At 41.8% G+C, this 25,857-nt stretch overlaps 1 protein-coding gene across 3 annotated transcripts in view; it reads left to right on the forward strand.

The window, feature by feature from the left end:
- Positions 1-25,857, forward strand: part of RIPOR2 (RHO family interacting cell polarization regulator 2) — a 119,769-nt gene that overhangs the window by 44,334 nt on the left and 49,578 nt on the right. For all 3 annotated transcript variants that reach the window (XM_084850098.1, XM_084850096.1, XM_084850097.1), the window contains exons 2-6: positions 15,351-15,477; positions 17,556-17,711; positions 18,949-19,027; positions 20,824-20,847; positions 21,803-21,856. In XM_084850098.1, coding sequence (XP_084706224.1) covers positions 15,351-15,477; positions 17,556-17,711; positions 18,949-19,027; positions 20,824-20,847; positions 21,803-21,856 — 440 coding nt within the window. The remainder of the gene's footprint in view (positions 1-15,350; positions 15,478-17,555; positions 17,712-18,948; positions 19,028-20,823; positions 20,848-21,802; positions 21,857-25,857) is intronic.

Consider the following 25,857-nt stretch of genomic DNA (forward strand, 5'->3'; position numbering starts at 1 on the left):
AAGGAAGTCCTATTTTGTTCAATAGCACTTACTCCCAGTTAAGTATGCATAGGACCTCAGATCCCATGCCTCTTTAGTCAGAAGCAGGTCCTACTGCATTCAGTGGGGTGTCCTCCAAAATAAGTATGCTTAGGAATGCAGCCTTTTGCTATGTGTCTCATACAAATCAAACTTATTGCACGGATGGTATTAGCTACTGTGTGGAAAACAAAGGGGTACTGAAAGAAATAATCACAATACAGTGGTAGGTTATTCAAAAGCATATATGTTTGGCATAGCCTGAAGCTGTAGATGGCCCCCATAGCAACATACCACATTTGAATGTACTAAATTGTTTCTCATTGTTGCAGCAGCTGCTAAGCCACTTGGAAGGTCACCAACCTAGATATACCATTATACAAGCTCAAAGCCCCTGTACAATCACAGTGACAGCATTCCTGACACATATATATGGCCACAGTGGAAAAGTTCAAAAGAATGAAAGTTCTTCTCTCAAACCTGTTTTACCTCTTATTAAAGTTTGCTGAAAAGGACACAGTTGCTGGTAACTTGCACAAGAATATATGGCAGTGTCTCAGCTCTGTGGCCTTTCCTTCAAGGAAGTGGGCTTGCTTTGGGGATCCTTGAAGGCAATCATACATTTTCCAGCTTATGGTAAGACTTTTTTTGTTACATTTCAAATATGCTAATGACCGGGTTCAGACAACACACCATAGTTCCTTGTGGGTTATTTAACAAACAACACACTGATGTCGTTCACTTGACACAACAACCCCCAAGTGGGGGTTGCATATGTAAATTGGCACCAGTGGTCACCATGACTCATCATTTGGTAAACAGCCCCACTGTATTGTTTTTGAAGGAATGCGTCATCTACAGTTTTGGACCACAAATGTTCTGTTGATAAAGAAGAGCATAAGCAGTATCATTCCAATGTCTGGCATAACCTAAAGCTGTAATGGCATTTTTACCCAAGTATGTCACTGTGATACTGTTGTTTGGGGAATCTTCCAGGCTTTTATTATCACAATGTTTAGTCCATCATCTCCTTAGAAGCAGTTTTAGTGTGACTGTGACATGATCACTATGAACTGCAGCCCCGAGGGTACTCCAGTATGCATTTGATGCTCCTGTATTGGCATGCTTTCCTCATCACTTTATTTGAGTAGGCAGCTCTGCACACATCCCTTTGCACATGTAGAATTGACCCCTCTGTTCATGTGAATGAAAAAGCTCTTGCAGGCCAGTAAACTTCAGGAGAACACCTTCATCCATAAGGGACTGCTGGATTTTGGCAACTCTATTAAAATATAGCTAGGTTAACATTCTGGTGCAGTTCAAGAATAATGGTAATTTGCTGGTTCACAACCTTGGGTCCCCAGATGTTGTTGGACTACAGCTACCATCATGCCTGAGCATTGGTCATGCTGGCTGGGGCTGATGGGAGTTTCTGTCCAACATCTGGGTACCCAGGGTTGGGAATGACTATGCTGGATGATAGGAGAATATTGTTGTATATACAGTGGATTTACTATTTTCAGCAGTGAGTTTTACATTTGTAATTCTGCTAATTAGCCTGTAATCAACAGAACATAAACATTTGCAAAAGTAACGGATCAACAGAGATTCTTCAATTTATCTTATTAAATTACTCCAGGGGAAAAGGATATACATCCATTTATGGGGGGAAAAAAATCCCTTTCTCCAGCTCTCCATTAAGTAAATGCACTAGTGTGGAAACTGAAAAGAACTGAGAATTAATGTATTTGACTATTTTAGGGAACTTCACAAGCTGAATAGACAGCCACACAAAAACAGAGGATCAAATACAGCCATAGAAAAAGACACCAAAAGACAAAAAGACAGCTGCACATATTCATGTGTTCTCAATCTGTGTGTTTCGCTCCCTGAACAATCAGTCACCTTGCCACATTCTGTATCACTGTACATCTTTCTCAGGTGGTACCTAGGTATATTCAGGATAATTCTACAGTCTCCTTTGATTTCTGTGTAAGTAACTGTACTGGGTATACATACATGCAGTCCTCAAACTGCAGAGCTTATAGATGGCAGGAAAGCCCCATGTTAACCTCACGAGACATTTAAATTTAGCCTGGCTACCATTATCCACTACAGGCAACTAGGCAAGTTGCTATTTGCAAGCCTACATTAGGCTTGCTACAGATACTCTTTCATAAGGGTTTCTTTTGTCAAAATAAAATGGTTACTTCAGTGAATTCAGCCATTGGGTCCAAGGCACATTATGGGTGGTTTGTGCAACCCTGTTCCTGGAACCTTGATTGCGCCGAGTTCCATGATCCAGGGAAGCCTATGTACATAGAGGCCTACATACATAGGCTTTGCTTCCCCACTACAGATACTGATGCAAGGACTGTGGGGGCAGGGCTGGGGAAAGCCACACATCAAGAGGGATAGGGCCAGAGCCCTTCAGCTCCTTTAATTGTGTGATGCCCCTTCATACAAATAATGTGTAAAGATGTCTAAAGGTGTCAGATACTCTGCTGATCTGGTAATCGATGTACAAGCTACTCTGGGTAGAGTTGCACTCCCTCTGAAAGACCACATAAGCAGCTTGGAGGTGCTCCTGGATCTAGCACTGCTTCTGGATAGACAGGTGGCGGTGGCCAAGAGAACTTTTTTCCTGGTTCATCAGCTGTATCAGCCCTAGAGCAATTGCACTTGACATTGGTCATTTATGCCAACTCAGACTACTGTAATTCTCTCCATTTAGGATTGCCTTTAAAGACAGTTTGGAAACTGCAATCAGTCCAAAATGCAGCTGCCAGAGTTTTGACTGGAGGCCAGGAACTGGACTATATAACTCCAACCTTATATCATCTAAATTGGTTACCTGTGTGTATTTGGGCTTGATTCAAAGAACTGTTGTTAACCTTTTAAAGCCCCTCTTAGTGTAGAACCAAGCTACATCTAGAATTGCCTTCTTCCTTATGAACATGCCCATTTCATAAAATCTCCTTCAAAAGCCTTGCTCTGTGCCTTGTTACTAGTAGAGACATGGTGGATGAGTACAAGAGACAGAGCCTTTATAATAGTGGCACCAAAATTATGGAATGCCTTCCTGTGGAGATCTTCCTAGTTGTCTCTCTTTCCATCTTCAGGAAGGCACTGAAAACATATTTGTTATTTATATTTAATTGGTTTTATTCTGGTGCTGCTGTTATAACCTTTGTAATATATGAGTTTTGTAATGCTGGGGTCGGCAGAAGGTAGATTAGGATCTACTAAAATCTTTTGGTGATCTGAAGTAGATCAGCAAAGATTTCTCGCAATTGTTTAACAATAGCAGCAACAAAATTACTCCTCCCAACTCTAAATAATACTACTGAAATAAAGAAATGGTGTTGTATCCAGGAGTGGATTATTGTGTGGAAGGACTGTGAGCTCTGTTCAGTTCTCGTACTCAAAACAAATTCCTGGTCTCAGAAGTCTTTAATTCGAAGTACACTAGGCTCTGGTTTGTGGATCTGGCTTCAGTTGGTGGATCTTAAGAGTCTAGTCAAAAGCAAAGTGCATCCCATAACCATGAAGCCTTCCCCAGCCTGTTTTAATGTATAGTTTGATGTTTTTATTTTGCTCTAATTCATGCTTTTACCCCTTCATGGATCACTGCCTTGTTGTGGCAAAGGGGCTTGCGTAACTCAGTGAAGCCATAAGCTATGCTGTGCAGGGCCACCCAAGACAGACAGGTCATGGTGGAGAGTTCTGACAAAATGTGGTCCACTGGAGAAGGAAATGGCAACCCACTCCAGTATTCTTGCCAAGAAAACCCCATGAAACGTATCACAAGGCTAAAAGAGATGACGCCGGAAGATGAGCTCCTCAGGTCGGAAGGTGTCCAATATACTACTGGGGAAGAGCAGAGGGAATTTCCAAGTAGCGCCAGAAAGAGTGAAGCGGCTGGGCCAAAGCCGAAAGGACACTCAGCTGTGGATGTGTCTGGTGGTGAAAGGAAAGTCCGATGCTGTAAAGAACAATATTGTTTAGGAACCTGGAATGTAAGATCAATGAATCAGGGTAAGCTGGAGGTGGTCAAACATGAGATGGCAAGATTGAACATTGACATCTTGGGAATCAGTGAACTAAAATGGACAAGCATGGGCGAATTTAATTCAGGTGACCATCATATCTACTACTGTGGGCAAGAATCTCTTAGAAGAAATGGAGTAGCACTCATAGTCAATAAAAGGGTGGGAAAAGCAGTACTGGGGTACAATCTCAAAAACGATAGAATGATCTCAGTACGAATCCAAGGCAAACCATTCAACATCACAGTAATTCAAGTCTATGCCCCAACCACTGATGCTGAAGAAGCTGAGGTTGATCGGTTCTATGAAGACTTACAACACCTTCTAGAACTAACACCCCAAAAAGATGTCCTCTTCATCATAGGGGATTGGAATGCTAAAGTAGGAAGTCAAGAAATCACCGGGATAACAGGTAAGCATGGCCTTGGTGTACAAAATGAAGCAGGACAAAGGCTAATAGAGTTTTGCCAAGAGAACACGCTGATCATAGCAAACACTCTTTTCCAACAGCACAAGAGGCGACTCTACACATGGACATCACCAGATGGTCAATATCGAAATCAGATCGATTATGTCCTTTGCAGCCAAAGATGGAGAAGCTCTATACAGTCAGTAAAAACAAGACCTGGAGCTGACTGTGGCTCAGATCATGAGCTTCTTGTTACAAAATTTTGGCTTAAATTGAAGAACCTAGGGAAAACCACTAAACCATTCAGGTATGACCTAAATCATATCCCTTATGAATATACAGTGGAGGTGAGGAATCAATTTAAGGGATTAGACCTGATAGACAGAGTGCCTGAGGAACTATGGATGGAGGTTCGTGACATTGTTCAGGAGGCAGCAATTAAATCCATCCCAAAGAAAAAGAAATGCAAGAAAGCCAAGTGGCTGTCTGATGAGGCTTTACAAGTAGCTGAGGAAAGAAGGGAAGTGAAAAGCAAGGGAGAAAGGGGAAGATATATCCAACTGAATGCAGAGTTCCAGAGAATAGCAAGGAGAGACAAGAAGGCCTTCTTAAATGAACAATGCAAAGAAATCGAAAAAAACAACAGATTGGGAAAGACTAGAGATCTTTTCAAGAAAATCAGAGATCTCAAGGGAACATTTTGTGCAAAGATGGGCATGATAAAGGACAAAGAAGGCAGGGACCTCACAGAAGCAGATGAAATTAAGAAGAGGTGGAAAGAATACACTGAAGAACTATACAGGAAAGATCTGAATGTCCCTGATAGCCATGATAGTGCAGTCACTGAACTTGAGCCGGACATCCTCGAGAGTGAAGTCAAGTGGGCCTTAGGAAGCATTACTAACAACAAAGCTGGCGGAGATGACACTATTCCAGCTGAGCTATTTAAGATCCTAAAAGATGATGCTGTTAAAGTGCTGCACGCAATATGCCAACAAATTTGGAACACTCAACAATGGCCACAAGACTGGAATAGGGCAGTTTACATTCCAATTCCAAAGAAGGGCAAGGCCAAAGAGTGTCCAAACTACCGTACATTCTTAAAGAGATGGGAGTACCAGACCACCTTACCTGTCTCCTGAGAAACCTGTACGAGTGTCAAGAAGCAACAGTCAGAACCGGACATGGAACAACCTATTGGTTCAAAATTGGGAAAGGAGTACGACAAGGCTGTATATTGTTGCCCTGCTTATTTAATTTATATGTGGAGTACATCATGAGAAACGCCGGGTTGGAATTAAGATTGCTGGGAGAATTATCAACAACCTCCGATATGCAGACGATACCACCCTAATGACTGGATGTGAAGAGGATCTAAAGAACCTCTTGTTGAGGGTGAAAGAGGAGAGTGCAAAAGCTGGTTTGAAACTCAACATTAAAAAAACGAAGATCATGGCATCTGGCCCCATCACTTCCTGGCATATAGAAGGGGACGAAACGGAAGCAGTGACAGATTTTATTTTCTTGGTCTCCAAGATCACCGCAGACGGTGACTGTAGCCATGAAATTGAAAGATGCTTGCTCCTTGGGAGGAAAGCTATGGCAAACCTAGACAGCATAGTAAGAAGCAGAGACATCACCTTGTCGACAAAGGTTCGTCTAATCAAAGCTATGGTTTTCCCAGTAGCAATGTATGGCCGTGAGAGCTGGACTCTAAGGAAGGCTGAGCGCCGAAGAATCGATGCTTTTGAACTGTGGTGCTGGAGAAGACTCTTACGAGTCCCCTGGACTGCAAGGAGGTCAAATCAGTCAATCCGAAAGGAAATCAACCCTGAGTGCTCATTGGAAGGACAGATACTGAAACTGAAGCTCAAATATTTTGGCCACCTAATCCGAAGAGAAAACTCTCTGGAAAAGACCCTGATGCTGGGAAAGATTGAAGGCAAAAGGAGAAGGGGACAGCAGAGGATGAGATGGCTAGATAGCATCACTGATGCAATGAATATGGACTTGAGCACACTCTGGGAGAGGGGGCAGGACAGGAAGGCCTGGCGTGCTATGGTCCATGAGGTCATGAAGAATCGGACACGACTGAACAACTGAACAACAATTCATGCTTTTAGTAATTGATGCCATCGTTTAAGATGTCTTTAGATGTCTTGTAAGCCAGTTTGAATTTAAAATTTTAAATAGAAAAGCAGGGTAAAAATCTATTAAATTAATGAATGAACCTCCCCATGCCTTGAGGTCAGCAAATCAAGCTGGAATACCGGGCAAGAAGTGTTACAAACAAACAATGAAAACAATAGAAATTAGGAAAGCTCCTGTGTATGAAGAAGCATCTGCAAGCACACACAGGGATTTCTGAATTCTGCCCTATACTACAAATATATTTGCTTCAAGTAAGTAAAGGTTAAATTCACATTCTGTCCATCTGTCACTGTGAAAAACAAGCATATGTCAATTTCTGTTTTAAACTTTGCAATAAAAATGAGAGCTAAGTATGGATAACTTCAGGACTGGACCATGTAACAACTTCTTGAATGAACATAGTTAACTACCTCTCTTATAGCATCATGCCCCTCAGTTAAAACATACTACCTTTCCGAATACAAAAGCCAATGTGTGGAGCAGAGTTCATGGGTTCTTGAGCCATTCTGTAATATGCAATGTCTTTCTGGTGAATTTGAACTGAAAAAGACATTAGGCCATTATTTGTCAGATGTGACTGACAAAAAAAATCATGACTGATCTTTCTGTCCATGTAGCTCATAATTCACAACCTTTCCATTCTGCCTAATGAAGAGTTCTGTGTAACTCAAAAGCCTGCAGATTTCTACCCATTATAGCTAGTTCAAATGAAAGCTATCCCTTTACAATTAGGTTTTGTGTGTTTGTTTCATATACATCATAAATGATACTTAAATGAATCAGGACAGTGATTATTTCAGGATTTATTTTGTAGGAAGTCATTATATGAAACCTTGGGACCAGGCTATTTGAAAGACCACATTCTCCCATATGAACCTGCCCAGGTTTTAAGATCCTCAGGAGAGGCTCTCCTCTTAATCCCATCACTATCAAGGCACACGTGATGACAACAGGAGAAAGGGCCTTCTTGGTGTTTGCTCCCAGGCTTTGGAACTCTCTGGCAGTGCCAAGGGAAGCCAGGCTAGCTCTATCTCTGTTGTACTTCTGCCAGCAGGCAAAGACATTTTTATTCAGTCAGGCTTTTGGCATCTAAGTTCATTTGCTGCTGAACTGGGGTTTTAATCCAGTAGATGCTGTTGTTTCTTATTGCTGTGCTTTTATTTGTGTTTTATTGAATGTGTTTTTATTGGATATGTTTTTAATTGTTGAGACTTAAGGTTTAATTAGAATTGTCATTTTTTCCTGTATCTTGTCGATAGCCACCTTGAGCGTTATTTTAGTGGAAAGGTGGGATATAAGTGTAATTAATAAATGTCTTTCCTTGAATAGTGACTGCATCTTAAATTTGAAATGTTTATAGTATTGTATATCACATTCCTTCATTATTCAGCCTTTCTTCCTGATGTTAAAATCTACAATTCATCTTTAAGCAGTTTAGCATCTTTTGCAATCTTCTGGGATCTGTTCTTTTTCCTACCCATATCAGTGATTATCAAACTTGTTATTTCAGCAGGGATTAGGATGTTCCAAACATAACTTGGTGTGTGCTAGAAATGCTCTTAATTATGCCTGTGTGCCTACATATTCTATGACATCCTTTGTTTTCCTATATGTTACTGCAGTGCAGGAATGTTATCCTAGCTTAAGCAAGAAATATATTAACATGTGATGTCTTCTGATAGTCATCTAGAATTAGTCTGAATAGGAAATCCAGTGTGTAAATGGCAGTGATTTAAAATATGCAGTGTTGATAATCCATCTGGTTTTCTCTTGTAAATGCTCTTTTATTACATCATGCCTTGTTTCTGGATGAGTTGCTTTCTAAAGGCCTTTGTGCATTGCCACACTGCAGGGTATGCACGTGTTGAAGTTGTTAGAAGCTCACCCTGGTAAACAGTCATAACAGTCTTGCATGGTACGGAGAGTTATGGGTCTGAACTTTTTTTTTATCAGTTCAGGTGAAGGTTCTTGGCTCTGCTACCAAATGTTGGAGGTTCCAGTGAACAGCTACCAAATGCAAATGTCACACTCAGAACCACCTCCAGGCCTTTGATCTGCTTGATTGGTCATGGGGTACCCAGGAAACAGGCCACACCTGGCCATGCAGCTGCTTGTCAGCCATTTGTTCCATTACTTATGAGCCACCAACGATGGGTGTGTGTGTATGCCACTGGCTGTACTTCCTGAATGGTTAGTGCCCCACTTTTGTCACACCCCTTGAATTACAGCTGAAAGTCCTGACTTCACTCCCATCTGGGCGTGTTTCCTTTCAACTTCAATGTGGTGGTGTACAGAGGCCAACTGCCAAAACAGTTATCCTTGTTCCGATATTTCTGGCCCTGACTGTAAAATCTCCTGGGACAATGCTCCCACAATGCCTAGCTCTGAGGAAGGAAGGGCAAACGCCATGGCAGGAGAACAGCCAGCAGGGCTCTCCAGAGCACCTGCTGTAGTGTAACATTGGAATGAGGCAGTGGCAGGCTCTCCTGACAAAGGTGGGGGGAAGTGCGCAATTTGCTGCTCCTCCCACTCTACCGCCTGAGTCGGGGATTCACTTTGCCTTATGGGAAGGCCGGCCCTGCATAGCTCAGTGGTGTAGAGTACATGCTTTGCTTGCAACGGTCCCATATTCAGCCTCTGATATCTCCATGTAGAGCTGGGAAAGACTCCTGTCTGAAATTCTGGAGAGCTACAGCCAGACAGTTTAGATTCGTTTAGTTTAGAGAGCCAGTGTGGTGTAGTGGTGAGAGTGCTGGACTGGGAGCTGGGAGATCCGGGTTCTAGTCCCCACTCGGCCATGGAAGCCCACTGGGTGACTTTGGGCCAGTCACAGACTCTCAGCCCAACCCACCTCACAGGGTTGTTGTTGTGAGGATAAAATGGAGGAGGAGGATCGTTGTGTAAGCCGCCTTGGGTTCCTTAAGGAGGAAAAAAGGCGGGATATAAATGTAATAAATAAATAAATAGACTTTTAACTGGGGGGGAGGGGTTTGAGAAACTCCTGTAACGTGTCATGATATCCTGTGGAACCCCAAGCTTTTCTTCCTGCCCTACCCTAAAAGTAAAAACAAAGAAAAAATTATAACAAGTTATTTATTTAAGAATTACAGAATTCAAAGCAAATGTTGTACTAATAAAAGGTGATGTGCTTGAGGTGGGATGTTGTCAACCTACGGGATATTCACAGAATCCAACGGTTCCACAGAGCCCTGGCTGAAAAATATGGGTGTAGCCAACACAGAGCTAAATGGCCAATGGTCTGATAGTATAAAACAGTTTCCTGTGTTCCTAACGATACAGGAAGAGGGTTTACACAGTCCTTAACTTTTGTAAGGGATTAGACATTTGCGAACCCCGAAGTTACATAACTGTTAATGCCATCCCCGCCCCCACTGGGCAGAGTTGAGGTGATATAGTTGGTTGTTTGTCTTAGCAGTTTATGATGGTGAACACGGCAGCAGCAGCACCCTACATGGTGCTAACTTCTTGACCAGTTATTTTCAAATTGTGTCCAGGTGAATTCTGGGACTCCTTGAAAGAGTAATAGCAGTTCTTCTACAAACAAAGAAGTCTTATTAATTTGAATGGAATGCCGCATCTGTATGGGGGTGACTTCTTTAACCAGTCTGGTCACCCAGAATTTAAGTTACCTTCTTCTCCTAAACATCACAAGAGAGAGATCTGTTTCACATTTGATGGAAGAACAATTTATCTTGCCAACATCTTGCTTCAGATTACCACACATATGCATTCCACAATAACAGGGAGCTTTTTACACCTTATGTGCATTAATAAGGACCTGATGGAATATATTATGTTGGCAGTGTGTTATTTTATTTTGACAGGAAGAGGCTTTTGGCTGTGAAGCAGCTCATCATATGCAAATGAACTCATCATGACTAACACTGGTCCTTGCTATCCTTCTGCTGTTTGATGTGCTGTAGATAGCGATGTACGAAAGTCACTTACCTTTTCAAAGGGTGACATTTGTGGGGTGGGGAGGCGCTCCGTCCCTCCCCCCACAATTCTCTCCGGCCTGCTCCGCTCTGCAGAGATTCCACAGAGCCGCCGGCTGGGGCCGCCCGCAGCCAGACATCCGGCCGCTGGGCACCTTGCACAGGGACGCAAATGGCGGCTGCCATAGCTTCTTTGACTTCTTTGTTTGCCCTGTATTTCGCTGTGATAGGCTACGTAAATATTTACGTAGCCTATCATGGCAAAACAAAAAACAAAACAGTGAATGCAAATGGTGGCGGCTACGATGGCCGCCATTTGCGTTCCCTTTTTTTTTGCCGTGATAGGTTATGTAAATATTTACATAGCCTATTACAGCCAAAAAAAAAAAGGGAACGCAAATGGTGGCCGCTATGCCATTTGCGTTCCCCCCCCCTTTTTTTTTTGCCATAATAGCCTATGTAAATATTTATGTAGGCTACCACGGCAAAAGAAAAAAAGGGAACGCAAATGGCGGCTGCCATAGCCGCCACCATCTGCATTCCCTTAGGTTTGCCGTGATAGGCTATGTAAATACTTATGTAGCCTATCACGGCTTCTGCAGAGATGCAAATGGCGTGGATGGCAGCAGGTAGGTGCTCCGTTCCGGGCCCATTTCGTGGGGCGGGGGGGCAGGGGGGCTTTGTTCCGCCACAGATTTCAGGGGGCTGAATGCACTGGCATTCGGCCTCACTGAGATCCGTGGCGGAATTCTCTGACATCTCTAGCTGTAGAATGTTTTTGCCATTGAACCCATATGCCTGCCAGTGTTACTGAGCTCTTTCCTTCACAACTTTCTCTAGTTTCAGCCTAAGTTTCTCATATAAGCCAGGCAAAGGCTCAGCAATTATTGGTGTGTGGTCCCATATTCCCCTGCTGCTTAATGTTCAAAACCTATTTGGAATACAAGGCTAATAAAAGTCTGAATCACAAATGCTTAAAAATTGATTGCAAAAGTAGAACATATCTACAGCCTAAAGTCAATACACATTATGATAACAGAGTTACCATTTCATTTCTAAGTAGCTAGCTCTGAGAGAAATCTGAATGCTTTTAGTCCCAGGGCAGATAAATGGTTTGGCTTTCTACAGTGCCCAGAAAGATTAGCTTGATCCTGATTTTAAGCACTGGACTAGCAGTGGGAGCTGAAGAAGCTCAGCACCTGGCTTTTGTGTGGATGTAAATAAATGACAAAGAAAGAAAGAAAGAAAGAAAGACATTAAATACAAAAGAGCAAAAAAGAAAAGAGAAAGAAAAGAGGCAAGCTTTAAAAATGGTACTGAAAATTGTGGGGTATTTAAATAAAATAGTAATTTACTCAGCACATCTCAATGGAAAGCATCCTTAGGGGCATAAAAATTCAATTTGTTGAATTATTGTTCTAAAGGGGAGATGGTGCCTTGGCTTACTAGAATAAGAAATGTAATTCTTGTGCTCCTGTGGAACGTTTCCATCAAAACTCATTGGGCAATTTACTGTTTTATGAAAGTGTCCTACACCTATTTTTTCTTTTCTTTTTTTTGCTCTAATGTAAGTAAATACAAACAGACTTTAATTTAAATGTGCTGCTTAATCGTGTAATCCTAAGCCCAATTTAAGACCATTGAGCTGGAATAGAGAAACACAACTAAATTCCTCTGCATTAATTGAATGAGATGCTACACTGGCATGGTAACCCTATGCTGGTGGGACATCACCAGGTTCAAGAAAGAAATATGGTCAGTTCATGGATGAGTTGAGCTGGGGACTTTCCAGTATACAGTTCCTGCTCTTAACCATTCACTCCCCTGCATCAGCTCACCCAACTGTAATCCCCATTTACTGATAAAGATCCCAGATTGAGAGCCTCTGACCATTGCAAGGTTTCTATAGCTGAGCTGGCTGTGGAGCCAAGTCTAAATGTGCCCAGCTGAACATTCAAGCCACATACTACCATTCATTCATTCATTCATTAGGGTACTCAGATGTATAACCTATACAGCTGAATAGTTTGAGGAAATACCTCAGTCATAGCAGGTATTAAAAACATTGCCACAATCTTGTTGTATTTCAAAGCCATAACCACATTGCAAAATCTGGATTGTGGGTTGAAGGTAAATATGATAAATAGGTTTGTAATTCGGAACACAAAATAATAGTGATGCTACCTTGGATTGGTTGCCCAGAAAAATCTAGATTAGGGACAGCAGTCCTAGAGCTGGAAATATATTTGTGAGCTATCCTGCCTCTTCTGGCATAATGCTTTCTGAAGTTGCATGGGAGATTCAGAGCAACCCCAGTAGTAGAAGCTTTTGCAGCCTGATCCCAAACTTGCTTTCTCAGAAGTCTTTTTGAGTTTCATTGGATGTTCTAGTAAGCATGCTTAGGAGGGCAACCTAAATAGCTTGAAATACACATTAAAATGCATTGGAATTACAGACAGAAGAACAGATAGATTCCATATCCTTATTAAGGGCAGAATCCAATGCTGTCCATCCACCAGTGCAGCCCACCACCACTTCCATTCCTTGAGCAACCAGACCCATTGATTCCCTTCCATCCACTGCTTGCAGAACAGAGATTTAGTGCTTCTGGTGGCAAGCCCTGAAATGAGTGGAAACACTGTTACGCGAGCTCCACCAGCCTGACCCATTCCAGAAATGACTGTTTCCGCTCATTTCAGGTTGGCCCCAGAAGTGCTAAATCTCTGTTCCGCAAGCAGTGGACGCTGCGTGCAGAAGGGAATCGACGGGGCTGGCCACTCATGGGCAGTCTCCGTTGGATACTGCCCCAAGTTGCCCACCCTAAATTAATCTTGTGCCATAAGCCTTTTAGCTGTATAAACAATACAATCACCATATAGATTCCCAGTGTTTATTATTAGTTATACCCAAGGCAATGCAAATCCTGTACTAAAAAAAGATGGATTATTTGACAGGTATAAATTATGCGCATTGAGCATTTTTGCATAATTTATTTATTTTTGTTTGCTAATCATGAGGTTTTGCTGCACCCCAGACTGCTGAAAATCTTACTCAGCCACCTCCCTGGCTTTTGAGATTCCAGCAAGCAGATACATTCTTTCACACATTCATGCATACATTTGTAGCCACAAAACTAGAAAATTGTTTGTTTCTAAGGAAGGTGAATTCTATACTCACTATCATGTTCTGTGCTTTTTCTTAATTCCTGTGGCAATGCAGCATACACACAACTCTGGTTATATCTATAGTACCCGTGTGAAAGGCTCCAGCTACTAACAACAAACCATAATAATGGATAGCAAGTTCTCTGTCTATGAACAGTTAATGTAGGCAATGTTAGAATGCCCTGTGTCCAGGATTAAGAATGTGTTGATTTTGTCCATCAAACCCTCTGGTCTGAGTTTACTAGTTAGATTTTGTGCATCTACTTTTTACTAAGGCATGGAAAGAGTTGTCCATCTGATTTTGTTCCAAAGATTATAAAGTTTCACCTATTATGGGTCGGGTACCTCAACACACAAGTGATTTTAAAATCATCGAATACAACATTTTCTTAATGCTTAAAAAAAAAAATTATCTAAGCACTTAGGCGGTACATCATCATAATATTATCAAGATTTTATTTTTCTCAGTAACCCCAAAAGCTTAAAATGTATTATATATTACAAGGGCTGCATTTCTGTACACATATTTAGGAGTAAGCTCCATTGATCTCAGTGGAATTTACTTCTGAATAGGCATGCATAGAATTGTCCTGTAAGTCACAAATTTGAATGAGTTCTATAATCCTGAGCTTCTTACTTTAAAAGATGATGGATTTCTGCTTTCCTAATTACTGAAGAAAAGAGTTCCTATCAGTTTGCTTACTTACATATGGTTCCTTAATTAGCTCATGGAGAATACACCACCTTTCCAGTCCTCAGATTATTTTACATACACCCACACTATCCTTATTTGCTGTAATTCTCTCTCCCCTGAATGGATGGTAAAAATATTTATGTAGAGTACGAATGGTGATGTAATCTGCCAGGTTTGATTTCTGTGATGCAGATATTATATTGTCTGCTAGTGTGGGGAGTTATCCCAAACCTTTCTTATGTATGATTCTGTCATGGGGGGTGGGGGGATGGGGGAATTAATAAATGGAGACAGAAAACCTTTGTACAAACTTTTGCAGAAGCTAGGCAAAGAAATATAAAAACAGGTTGCTTGTACATCAGAATGTGCATTGGAATGCACTGCCAAATGCAGATGCAAATGCACTTCATTACTTTCAGTGGATACATTTGGATGCGGGCATTCCCATCTACCAATAGCAGAACTAGGCAACATGGATGTGCTGGCCCACCATTATCATGCACATCAGTTTGCTTAATTCATTTTGGGGTGCTGGGGGGGGGGGACAACAAGAAACGTGTATGCATGCACTCAAGTTGCTTGGAAAAGCAAAGATACCGGAGACACTATGCAGATTTTCCATGAATGCCTGAGAACATGGGAAGGCAAAGCTAAAAAAATCCACATAAATAAAGGGATAGGTTTCTTACATCCCTACTGCAAACATACCTCTTATTCTCCTAAAAATGAGTTCTAATGAACTAAAGAAACTTTAATACTAATATTCAGAGACTTGAAAATCTTTAAAGATATCATGACTCATATCATTCATTTTACCTTTTATTGTTCAGAACAAGAGTTTGGCAGGCAGTGTCTTAAACCTGCCTGTAACTTGCCAGTGCAGCTAACCTTCTTACTGTTATCTTACAGGAATATCTCCCAGGTTCCCAGAAATCATGTCAGTAGGATCGAATTCATTCTCCCCAGGAGGCCCTAATGGGATTATTAGAAGTCAATCCTTTGCTGGCTTCAGCGGCCTTCAAGAAAGGAGATCCAGGCAAGTACAATCTCCAGAGCCAAGCTGTAAACTGTAACACACACACACACACCTTGGCCCTGGGTAGCTGTTGTTTTTGTCCTACTGTTATCTACAGCAAAGGATGCCTCTGTGATAGATCTGACAATCTATCCATGGGCAAAACTTCAGTTTGAACAAATGGAAGGGAAGGAAATAGCCCTAGCTTTATCAAAGGTTATCTCCTTGACCTGTTCTTTCCTTTGAGTCCAGCAAGCGTCTTCATCAGCTCCACAGTTTGGGTTTCTGTGTGTGTGTGTGTGTGTGTGTGTGTGTGAGAGAGAGAGAGTTGGTGTTGTAAATGGAAAGGGAACCATCTCCTGCCTTGCCCCACTCCCTATGCTGTGGCCTGAGTCAAGCAGTCTGATTTATTTCATATCCTATGTACTTATTCATTTGATTTGTATCCTGCCTTTCCACCAAGAAAATGGAAGTTGGGGCAGAAAACAATCATAGGAACCAAATTTTTAAAGCACAAACTTTAAAATACAAAATTTTAAAATACAAACACTAACAGAACAGATAGATTAAAACACAATTGAAAAACACAACAACAACAACAACAACAGAATAAAAACAGCACCCAACCCAACAGATCAGCTTTCACACCGAAGGCCAGCTTGAATAAAAACATCTTTGCCTGCTGGCAGATATGCAGCAGAGAGGGAGCCAGCCTAGCCTCCCTTGGCAAGGAGTTCCATATTTTATGCATTCTTTTTATTGCTAATCAGGCAGTAGGTCCTGATATGCCATTTACAGCCTTATTTCTCAAGGCTGTGCTAGTGAGCACAGGCCTTCTTTGGGCCAGAATATGAGATTTCAAAAGTATTTTTAACAGTTAGCAGTGGGAGTCGAGGTCAGGGCAAGGAGTCTGGGTCAGACTATAGCCCATTTCTTTGCCGTCCAGAGCCAGCATCAGCACCTAGCATCCTTGGGCACTTGCGGAGGCCCCAGCTCCCTGGCAGAGCCCACTGCGAATGCCTGCCCTGAGCCTCCGATTAAGCTTTTGGTGTGGTCTGCTCAGTACTAGACAGCTGGGTTTAGCTACCGTTTTAATTTCCCATAATGCTCCAGAGTAACACTACAGCCAGGAGCACTGTGGGAACTTAAAATGCTGGGTAGCCACAGAAGCACTGATGACTGCCAAGACCTACCAGTGGAGGACGGGCCCACCAGAAGGCGCTTTGATCAGGGCCCAGTTAAACTGAGCTGGCTCAGTCTACAGCACATTTTTGAAGGTCCATCTGTGTTCTTATTGTCTTACCTCTTGAGAAAAGACCCATCTCTCTAGCTCTGCAATTCATCTGCAACTGATAGGACATACAATAATGTCTTCATATGAATGAAACTCAGGGTAAGGCTAACACATTAGTTTTATTCAGTAATGTTGCCAGAAAAAAAAGACATCCCCCTCCCCTCCAATTTAGGCTAGCTTGTGGCCAGGGTTAAGGCCGGTTGCAGGTTGATTTGGGTTTAAAGCATAAATCCAATTCAAATGGACAGGAAGCTGCTTAGCTCATTTTGGTTGTGCCTTTGTTGATAATAATTTACATTCAGCTTCAATATAAATCACAACTAGCAAGATCCACAGTGCAATAACTAGTAAGTACCACTGAATTACCATTATAAGCAACAGACAAATAACTAGCAATTCATCAGTTTCTTCCCTTTTCCTTCTTTTTCTTCTCATTTTTAGATTCATTGTATACATATAGGATGTTTTAAATCTATTACATATATTGCATATTTACCTGCACTGAGCTTTTGCAATGGGACAGGCAACAGATCTAAATAAATCAAAGAAATTGAATTATAAAGGCACTGGAAGTAGTCTCAGCAAGTAGGATATCTGATGCTGATAGCCGAGTATCATGTTGGCTCAGACCTTTTAACCCACAAACATTTAGCCCTCTGGCAGATTGCTATAAGCAGGTTGCTTTTAGCCAGGAAAGATTAAGTTAGGGTAAGCTCCTTAAGCGATGCTCCTTTGAGATAGCAATGTAGTCATTATTTATTGCTTTTCTTCCTCACCCTGCACCCTTTTAATGCTCACTTTGTAGGTGCAACTCCTTTATTGAAAATTCCTCTGCACTCAAGAAACCCCAGGCAAAAGTGAAGAAAATGCACAATCTGGGACACAAGAGCAACAGCACTGCTAAGGAGCCTCAGCCTGAAAGAATGGAAGAGGTTTACAAGGCCTTAAAGAATGGACTGGAGTAAGAACTTCTATAACTCTGGAGCAGCATGAAAACTGCAATTACTGGTCTACAAAGAAAAATTGATTCCCCTGAAGTAGATGTAACTTCTTAGGTCAAAGATAGGTTTACTAGCTCCCAATCAGTAAGATGTTACTGCTTCTCAAACTGCTTAGGGTTGATTCACACGAGGTGTTTGGTCAGCTGCATATTTTCAATCCAAGCCTGCTTGGTGGGGGTGGGGGTGGCGGTGGCTTTTCATATCCTTGTGGAAATGTGTAGCTTGAGTGACTTGTACCTATTTCAGCCCATGCCAAGAAGATTCTGTACATTGGTGTGTGCAACTGAGGGCTAAGTTTAACATTTTGCATACCACCACTATCCCGCATTTAGTATGCTTTGTAGTAGCATGACAAAAGTCTACTGCCCATGGTAGCGCATCTATATAGCCAACTTGGATGAGGCAGCTGCCATATGCCTAAATCAGGTGTCTCCAACCTTTTCATGGGTCTGTGGGTACATTCGGCAACTTGAGAAACTGTCCTGGGCACTACCACAAAATGGCTGCCATGGGAGGTGTGGCTAATCACAAAGGACAAGTAACCTTAAAAAAAATAAAATTGGAAGGGGTAGGGTGCCAAGAATGGTGTCTGGTGGCCTACCCCCAGCCTAAATAATCCTATGGACAGACTCTTACTTAGCGGCCAGGAGTCATGATTGCTTTTAATAGTTTTTGAATACTTTGCTATGATCAGATTTATTGACTGTTGCTCAACTTATTTTAGGTGGTTTGGCCTTGATCTGACCAGGTGACAAAAGAGTGTGCTCTTGTAAGGGTTATTCTTAGTTGACTGTAGAGAACTGTAAAGACCTTTTTATCTGGCAAGCATGTTGTGATCAGGGAAAGTAGATGACCTTTTTACTAGCTGATTTTTGAAAAGGAAAGACTGGAAGGCACAATTCACCAGGAGTTTCTTCTTTGCAAGCTCCATTTAAATTAATGTGAAATGTGCAAGAGTGCTACAGTGCTCATACTCTGTTGGAATGCAGTCCTGTACACACTTACCTGAGAGCAAGTCCTATTGAACTCATAGGGCTTATTTCTGAGTAGATAAGTATAGGATGGCACTGTTAATTATGAATACTTTACTTGCGTAAACGATTTGTGGCACCTTGCAAAACAGATGTTCTTTTCTCAGAAATCAGCACTTAAATATTGAAACATAATAACAGCTGACTTTTTGGCTTATTTTTACAGTGAATATCTGGAAGTGCATCAAACAGAGCTGGATAAGTTGACTGCTCAGTTAAAGGACATGAAAAGAAACTCACGTCTGGTATGTCTTGTCATTGGAATCAAACAGTAGGGAGTTGCTTCCTAAGTAGGAAAACAGGATTGTGGTGTCAGGATGCTGGATGTGAAAACTAAGGACTAGTTTAGACCTCCATAACAGAAGTGGTACAATCCCGCCCTGGGGACCACGCCACCTAAAATTTCAGATTGGAAGTAATTTGTTTGAAAGTGCTCCCATGTCAGAAGCTTACTGATTAGATAAAAACTTCTCTCTGGTATAGTAATGTTTTGATGTGATGGCAATTTTCACAAGGGGATGTTTTTTAAACAAATACCTCTCCACTAAAATATGAGGTGTTAGTTGCAGCCTGAGGACTGTACCAACTTGAATGCAAAATTGAATTAGGTCCTGACACACAGAAGTGCCAGACCCGTTCTAGAGATCCAACTTCACCAGCCGTTTGTACTGGTAGTGCTCAGTGTTGCCATCCACTTGGTCATTCAAGGTGGATCCACACCATCAGTGTCTCCCTGTCTCTACTAGTAATTGCCTTGTGTAGAGACTTGTGTGGCTGTCCCTCAATTAATTCTACAGAAAATCTAATTTTATTGGGCATGTAGTCATGAACTAACCTGAAACATACTGAATTATTTCAAATGTTTTCCCTCCATGATCTAGATCAGGCCCATGTCAGCACCTGCTACAAAAGTTACCTATCATGGGGAGAAAGTCTTTACATAAGCCCTCCGCCATCATTTTTTCAATGTGAGGGAAAACCTGGAGCACATGAAAGAAGAATTCAGAGAGCAATCTTGTGGTCCCTGGGCAAGCTTCCCAGGAACCATAGGATGGCTTAGAAAATCCATTGCGGGATTGAGGACAGTGCTCTGACCTCGGAAGGGGGAGTCGGAGATCTTTCCCCCTGCTCCCTTGCAGGTGGTGTGGAGAGAAATGCACCCGCTGACTCTTTGAGGTAGGAAAATCAACCTTGGAGAGGAGGAATGGAAGCATTCTGGTGGGCAGGGAAGGGAGGAGAATGAAGAGGCCAGGATACTATTTATCCTCCAGCCTCCTTTCCTCCCTCTCCAAGGCACCCTTGCTAGTCAGGGCATAGGAATCTCAGAAGTCTCCAAGTCTGGGGGCTTCTGAGCACTGGGGGCACAATCCTGTGGATTGTGCCCTGACTTGTTAAAACGCTACCTAGTCCAACACTACTAAATATCTAAGAGAAAATAAAAGGATTTTAAAAAAGCAGTTGCACACTGAAGCTTTAGTAGTCTGAGGGTGAAACATACTGTTCCCTGTGCGCTTGCGTAGCGTGGAGTTATGTGGGAGCTGTAGTTCCTGATCATGTCAGGCCCCTGGCCAGGGCTCAGAAACATACTGTTTGGCTATTAGAGCTTGAGCTTTGAACTTTTTTGAACTTGCAAAATTTTTTGCACTTTTACACTGCTCAAGCTTCAGTTGAAAAAAAATGAGCGAAATTGGTCTGGTAGATCTCTAATAATAAGTGTTACACTAACATAGTCTTCTATAAGATGGGTGGTCAAAACAAAATTAAGAAGTAATTTTATTTGTTTATATATAACGTTTATATGCTGCCATGTAATAAAAGGTTCTCTGGACAGCTTAGAAATTGATTTATGTTCTGCCCAGGCTGATGGGACTACTTAGTTGCTCTGAATAATTTCATCTGTGTCTCTCCTATAGGAAATTCTTTATTATATTTTATTTATTTTGGCTCATTTGCACTAAAGCACTGTTTGTTGTAGCCTGGTATTTCCTTCCTTAGAATAATGTTTTATGTACTATTAATATTTTATTTTTATTCATTACAGGGGGTGCTGTATGATCTAGACAAGGTATGTTTCCCTAATGATGAACTATCTGGAAGTCTGGCATGCAAAAGATGGAACAGAGCTGTTCTCTGTTGTTCCAGAGGACTAGAACCAATGGTTGAAAGTTACAGGGAAGCAGATTTTGACTAAACATTAGGAAAAACCTAACAGTGAGGGCTGTTCAACAGTGGAATAGACTGCCACAGGAGAGGGTGGGTTCTGCTTTGCTGGAGATATTTAAGCAGAGGCTAGATGGCTATTTGTGTCAGGGATGCAGCAGTTACCTCCTACATGTCATAGCCTGCATTCAGCAGGGGGTGTACGATATGATCTCTAAGGTCCCTTCCAACTCTGTGATTGTATTCTGCAATAAACAAAAAAGTCTAGTCCTGTGTAGCAGGAGAGCATAAGATTAGCTACAGGACTTTGTGTAAGGGTGTCCTTCTGGCTGTGCCACAATTACAGAAAGAAGTAGATGGGGCTGACTGTCATCAGTCCTTCTGCATTCATTTTGCAACAGCCGCTTTCAATCCGGATTAATCATTTCAATGAAAGTGGTTTGAGGACTGTGGTCTAAAGCGATCGTAGTGTGAACTCAATATTGCTCTCAGTAAGTATTTCAGTTTTTGCTACAGTGTTGGTTTAGAACACAGTTATACTATATTTTAGGGAAAACATGAGAGAGAGAGTCTGGGAAAGCCTTGACCCAAAGGCCTTCTCTGTTCAAAACATCAGTGATTTTTTATTTTATTTAAAGTATTAGAATGAAATTTGAAATACATAAATCTGTTCTTGATTACACAAAAGTCCCTGTGAAATTAAAAGTATTCACTTCTTTAGGAAAGGCAGTGCTCCTTTTGAATATCAGAATAGTTTGACATGAGAATATTAGAGTTCTGCAAAAGTGCAAATCAGTTCAACTAATTTCAGTTGTCTGTCACTTTTCTCATTCTAATCATTTTTTTTATTTATTTTGCAGCAAATGAAAGCAATTGAAAGATATATGAGAAAACTGGAGTTCCACATCAGCAAGGTAATCAGCTATCCTTTCATCTTGCTTCTAACTTTGTTCTTAAGCTATTTATCAAAAGCCCGTCTAGCAGTATCCGGAATGCCAGAGAAACTTCCTCACAAAGCACTTTTTTACGTAGATTTAGACTAAGTTTTGCAGTGTCAGCTACAAATGGAGTACATGGAGATCAAGTGCAGCCTGCAAGGGAGTTTGCAGTGTGTTCCCTGTTGTTGCCACCACACAGGAACTCAGTATCATACTTCCCTGAGGTATGTTGCAGGGAGAGGTGGGCCTAGATAGCATCATACATGTACCACTAATCTGTGCATGCTATAAAGGCTATGTCTGGGTCTCCGCCCTGTCGCTAGACAGAAAACCTGCGAGGGGGACAATCCCATCAGACTTCAGGAGGAATATTTCTTCTGATTAATATGAGACTATTAGTAAAAATTCATAATTCCCTCTCTCGCACGCACGCACGCACATGCACACAAGTTTCATTATGCTGTTCCCAATTTTACTAAGTGACTAATATAATACTAGTAAATACTCATCATTTTGAATGGGTGAGTTTGTCAAGAGAGTTTTTGTGTACTGCTGGGATTCCTGAGGGTGGGGTGCAACTCATCTCTGTGCAGAGAGACACATTGCGTGGCCCATAGAGTTCCTATCATTGAAAGACATGTAATTGAAGGCCAGGTTACCCTGTGGGCAAAAGAAAAAAAGGCTGAACTTCCTCCCCTCCACAGTCCCACAACCTGATTGGGGTGTCCCTGCAGCTGCTATTTCAATTTCTAGAAAAATGTATGTAACTTAAAGAAATGCATTAAGGTGTAGTTTGGGCCTGTGTCAGTGGTGGCATACAAGTTTTACCCACACATCAATTGTGTCCCCAAGTGCAGCTCTTCCCTCCCTCCTATAGCAGTAACTGGCAGCCAGTGTAGATTAGCTGTTTGATTTCATTGAAATCCTTCCACAGGAGGGCATCCGGAACATAGCCACTTCTTCATTATCCCCATACCCACAGATCAAATATTCATCAAGAAAACAGATTCCAAAATAACATGTTCCCTGCCAGCAAAATTTCATGGAGCCAGGTACTTTCTGTTCAGGTCTCTCCCACTCAGAACAAAGTGATTTCAGTGTTTTAAAGAGGAGTGAATTGCTACAGAGCTAAATCCACACTCAAATTGTTCGGTATATTAACTTCCTGTTCTGTAACCCATGGTGACAAACAAAGGGAACTTCATGTGAAGCATGGTTTTATAAGGCCAAAATGTAAGCAACTACTCATGAAAACCTTTTAATAGAAAGTAGCAAAACTTTGATGGATGTAAGGATGAATGCATGCTGATCTTCCAGGGGCAGCTGTGTCTTGAAATTAAGTTCTGAACAGGAAACAAAGCAAGGAAAACCGGAAGTGTGGTAACTAGTGACAGCTCTGTAATGTAGCAGATGGGTCTGTGGTAACTCAGGCAAAGAGAGAGACAGAGAGGGCAAGGGAAGAATGCTGTACTGTACCCTTACTATCAGAAGCAAATGACAACTATTTTTAAAAGCTATTTATAATGGAGACAGGTAGCCTGTCAAGTACCATAGCAGACTGGCACATAACAGCACAGTTAGCTATAAAGGATGTTAATAGCATCCTTTATATACAGTTCTTATAGGCCTCTATATCTTATTTTTGGGTTGGATACATCATTGGGTTGGAGCCCTTCCATTCACGGAAGGCACTAGCATCCAGCAGAGGCTCCGTGCTGGAGGAATGGGGCCGGGAGATTATCTTTGATGATTCCCCCTTGGGTTGGATCCACATTGGCCATTCCATGCACGGAAGGGCTCTTTCTGTTAACAGAAGGCATCAGGATCCAGCAGAGAATCCCTGTGGGAGGAAGGGCGTGGGGAGGCAATCTTCCCCAATTCCCCCTTCCCCCTGCAGCCCCCTGCATTGCCTCTCATACTGCTCCCTGCCCCTCAAAGCACAGGGGTAAGGAGAAATTGTGATGATCACCTTCCTGCTGCTCCTTCCTCCAGTGCAAGTGGAACTCCGCTAAGTGCTACTCTGGATCCAGTCCATTTATTGTTGAATATAAAGCATTTGTCTTTCTTTTTCCTTTGTACCAGTGTTTACATGTATATGCCTTTGGTCTTCATAGGTTCTGTTCGCCTTGTTCTATATCACTGTTACCTTACAAAATGCTTTATAATCTCTGTTTTTGACAGTTAGCTTCTGAGCACAATTAAGATACTGTTAATTACGTTTAAAGGCCTAAATGTTCTGGGACAAGTGTACCTCAAGGGGGTGCCTTCTTCCATATGAATCACTGCCTGTGCTTAGATTATCCTTCTGAGGTCCTGCTTGGAGGCTATGTTGGTAGCTACTAGAAACAGCAGGACCTTTTCAGCAGTGGCACCCATCCTTTGGAATCCTCTCCCTACAGAGACTTGCCAGGCTTGTTTACTGCTGGCCTTTAGATTGCATGATAAAAACAGAGTTGGCTTTAAAACGCTTTGGGTAACTCAGTTACTTCATGGTGGCGTTTATATTTATCACTTATTATGTCGCTGGTCTTATAATTGTATTGTTATTTTGTTGTTTATTTAGTAGTTTAAAAGATTTGGATATTATATTTTAGTGTTCATTTTAACTGTATAATATGTTGTATTATGATGTAATTGTTAGCTGCCTTAAGAGGATTAGTTTTTGCGGTGGAAATGCAGGATATGTATTTTTAAATTAGAAACTTGATTATTCTCCTTTTCTTTCCTATGAAGTAGCCTCTTTGGTAGAATCCAATGGCATGTTACTGCTGTCTTTTTCTTATTCTGAAAATGAATTTATGGTGCTAAATATTTTAAATGTTATATTTTGTGCTGATTGTTATGTTGCAAGCTGCCTTGGGGAATGCTGGGAGTTGTAGGAGTTTTTCCTGTCTAAACATCGATAGGATTGTGCCATAAAATAAATACATGTTTCAGAGATCTTCACAGTAACCTTGTGTTGTGTAGAGCAGGGCTAGACAACCTGGTGCCCTCCAGATGTTTTGGCCTACAACTCCTGTAAACCCTAGCCAGCAGGGAAAATGGTGAGAGATTACAGAAATTACAGTCCAAACTATCTTGAGGTCACTAGGTTGCCTACTCCTGGTGTAGACAGTAGTTGCTATTTTTACAGGTATGGAACTAGGACAAAAGTGGCTGATTTGCCCCAAACTGTTCCATGAATTTTGGGCTGAACTGAGACTTTGGGCTTATGGGCTTATGGGTTCCTGCTACATGGTACTCATTTTTATGGGTGCCTACTAAACTATTTCTTAGGTGCTAAGCTGGGATCTGAGTAGGGTGTAACAGCTGCTGATACGATTCTGAAGTTGTGCCCTTTTATCCCTGTGGAAAAGCATCGTGAGTTGTTTCTAGGGGTGGCAGCACCATTTTGGAAAGCACTTCTGCTCACTGTAAGGCAGGGCATGCCATTTTCACCAATACCCCCATCTACTGCAGACCTCCATGCCAGATCCCTTACTCTTCCAGAGGGTCTCCCAACCATTAGGACCAGCTTTTTGGGCAGTCTCGGGGGGGGGGGTGCAGTGGATGGGTGCGGTCACCTAATATCAGACCTTGCAGGAGCACAAATCCTTTTCACTAGCGCAAAGCCACCATCGATACAACCTAAGTGGGAAATGTCATTTGTGCTGTTTTGTCTTACAAGGGGTCTATTGTACCTACATAGAAAAATATACATAAAGGTTCTTGAAAGTGATGAATTAGTTTAAGTACTGATACATAGCAGTTCTATATGATACTCTTTGGGACACTGAATACACTGAGAATATCTATGTCTGCAGTCATTTGCACACTTGTCTGGAAGTGAGCTCCAATAAATACAGTGGTCTTACTTTTGAGTAAACATGCATGGGATCACTCTGTAAAACAGTTTATCCATGAAGGACAAAGAGGTTTGGGCTTTGATTTCTAGTTTTTGCCCAGTCTATCCAACTGGCCAGTTTAAGTGTGGACAT

This window comes from Heloderma suspectum, chromosome 4 (genome assembly GCF_057233095.1).
Source record: "Heloderma suspectum isolate Gila_16-S chromosome 4, 16-S_ref, whole genome shotgun sequence".
NCBI lineage: Eukaryota > Metazoa > Chordata > Lepidosauria > Squamata > Helodermatidae > Heloderma > Heloderma suspectum.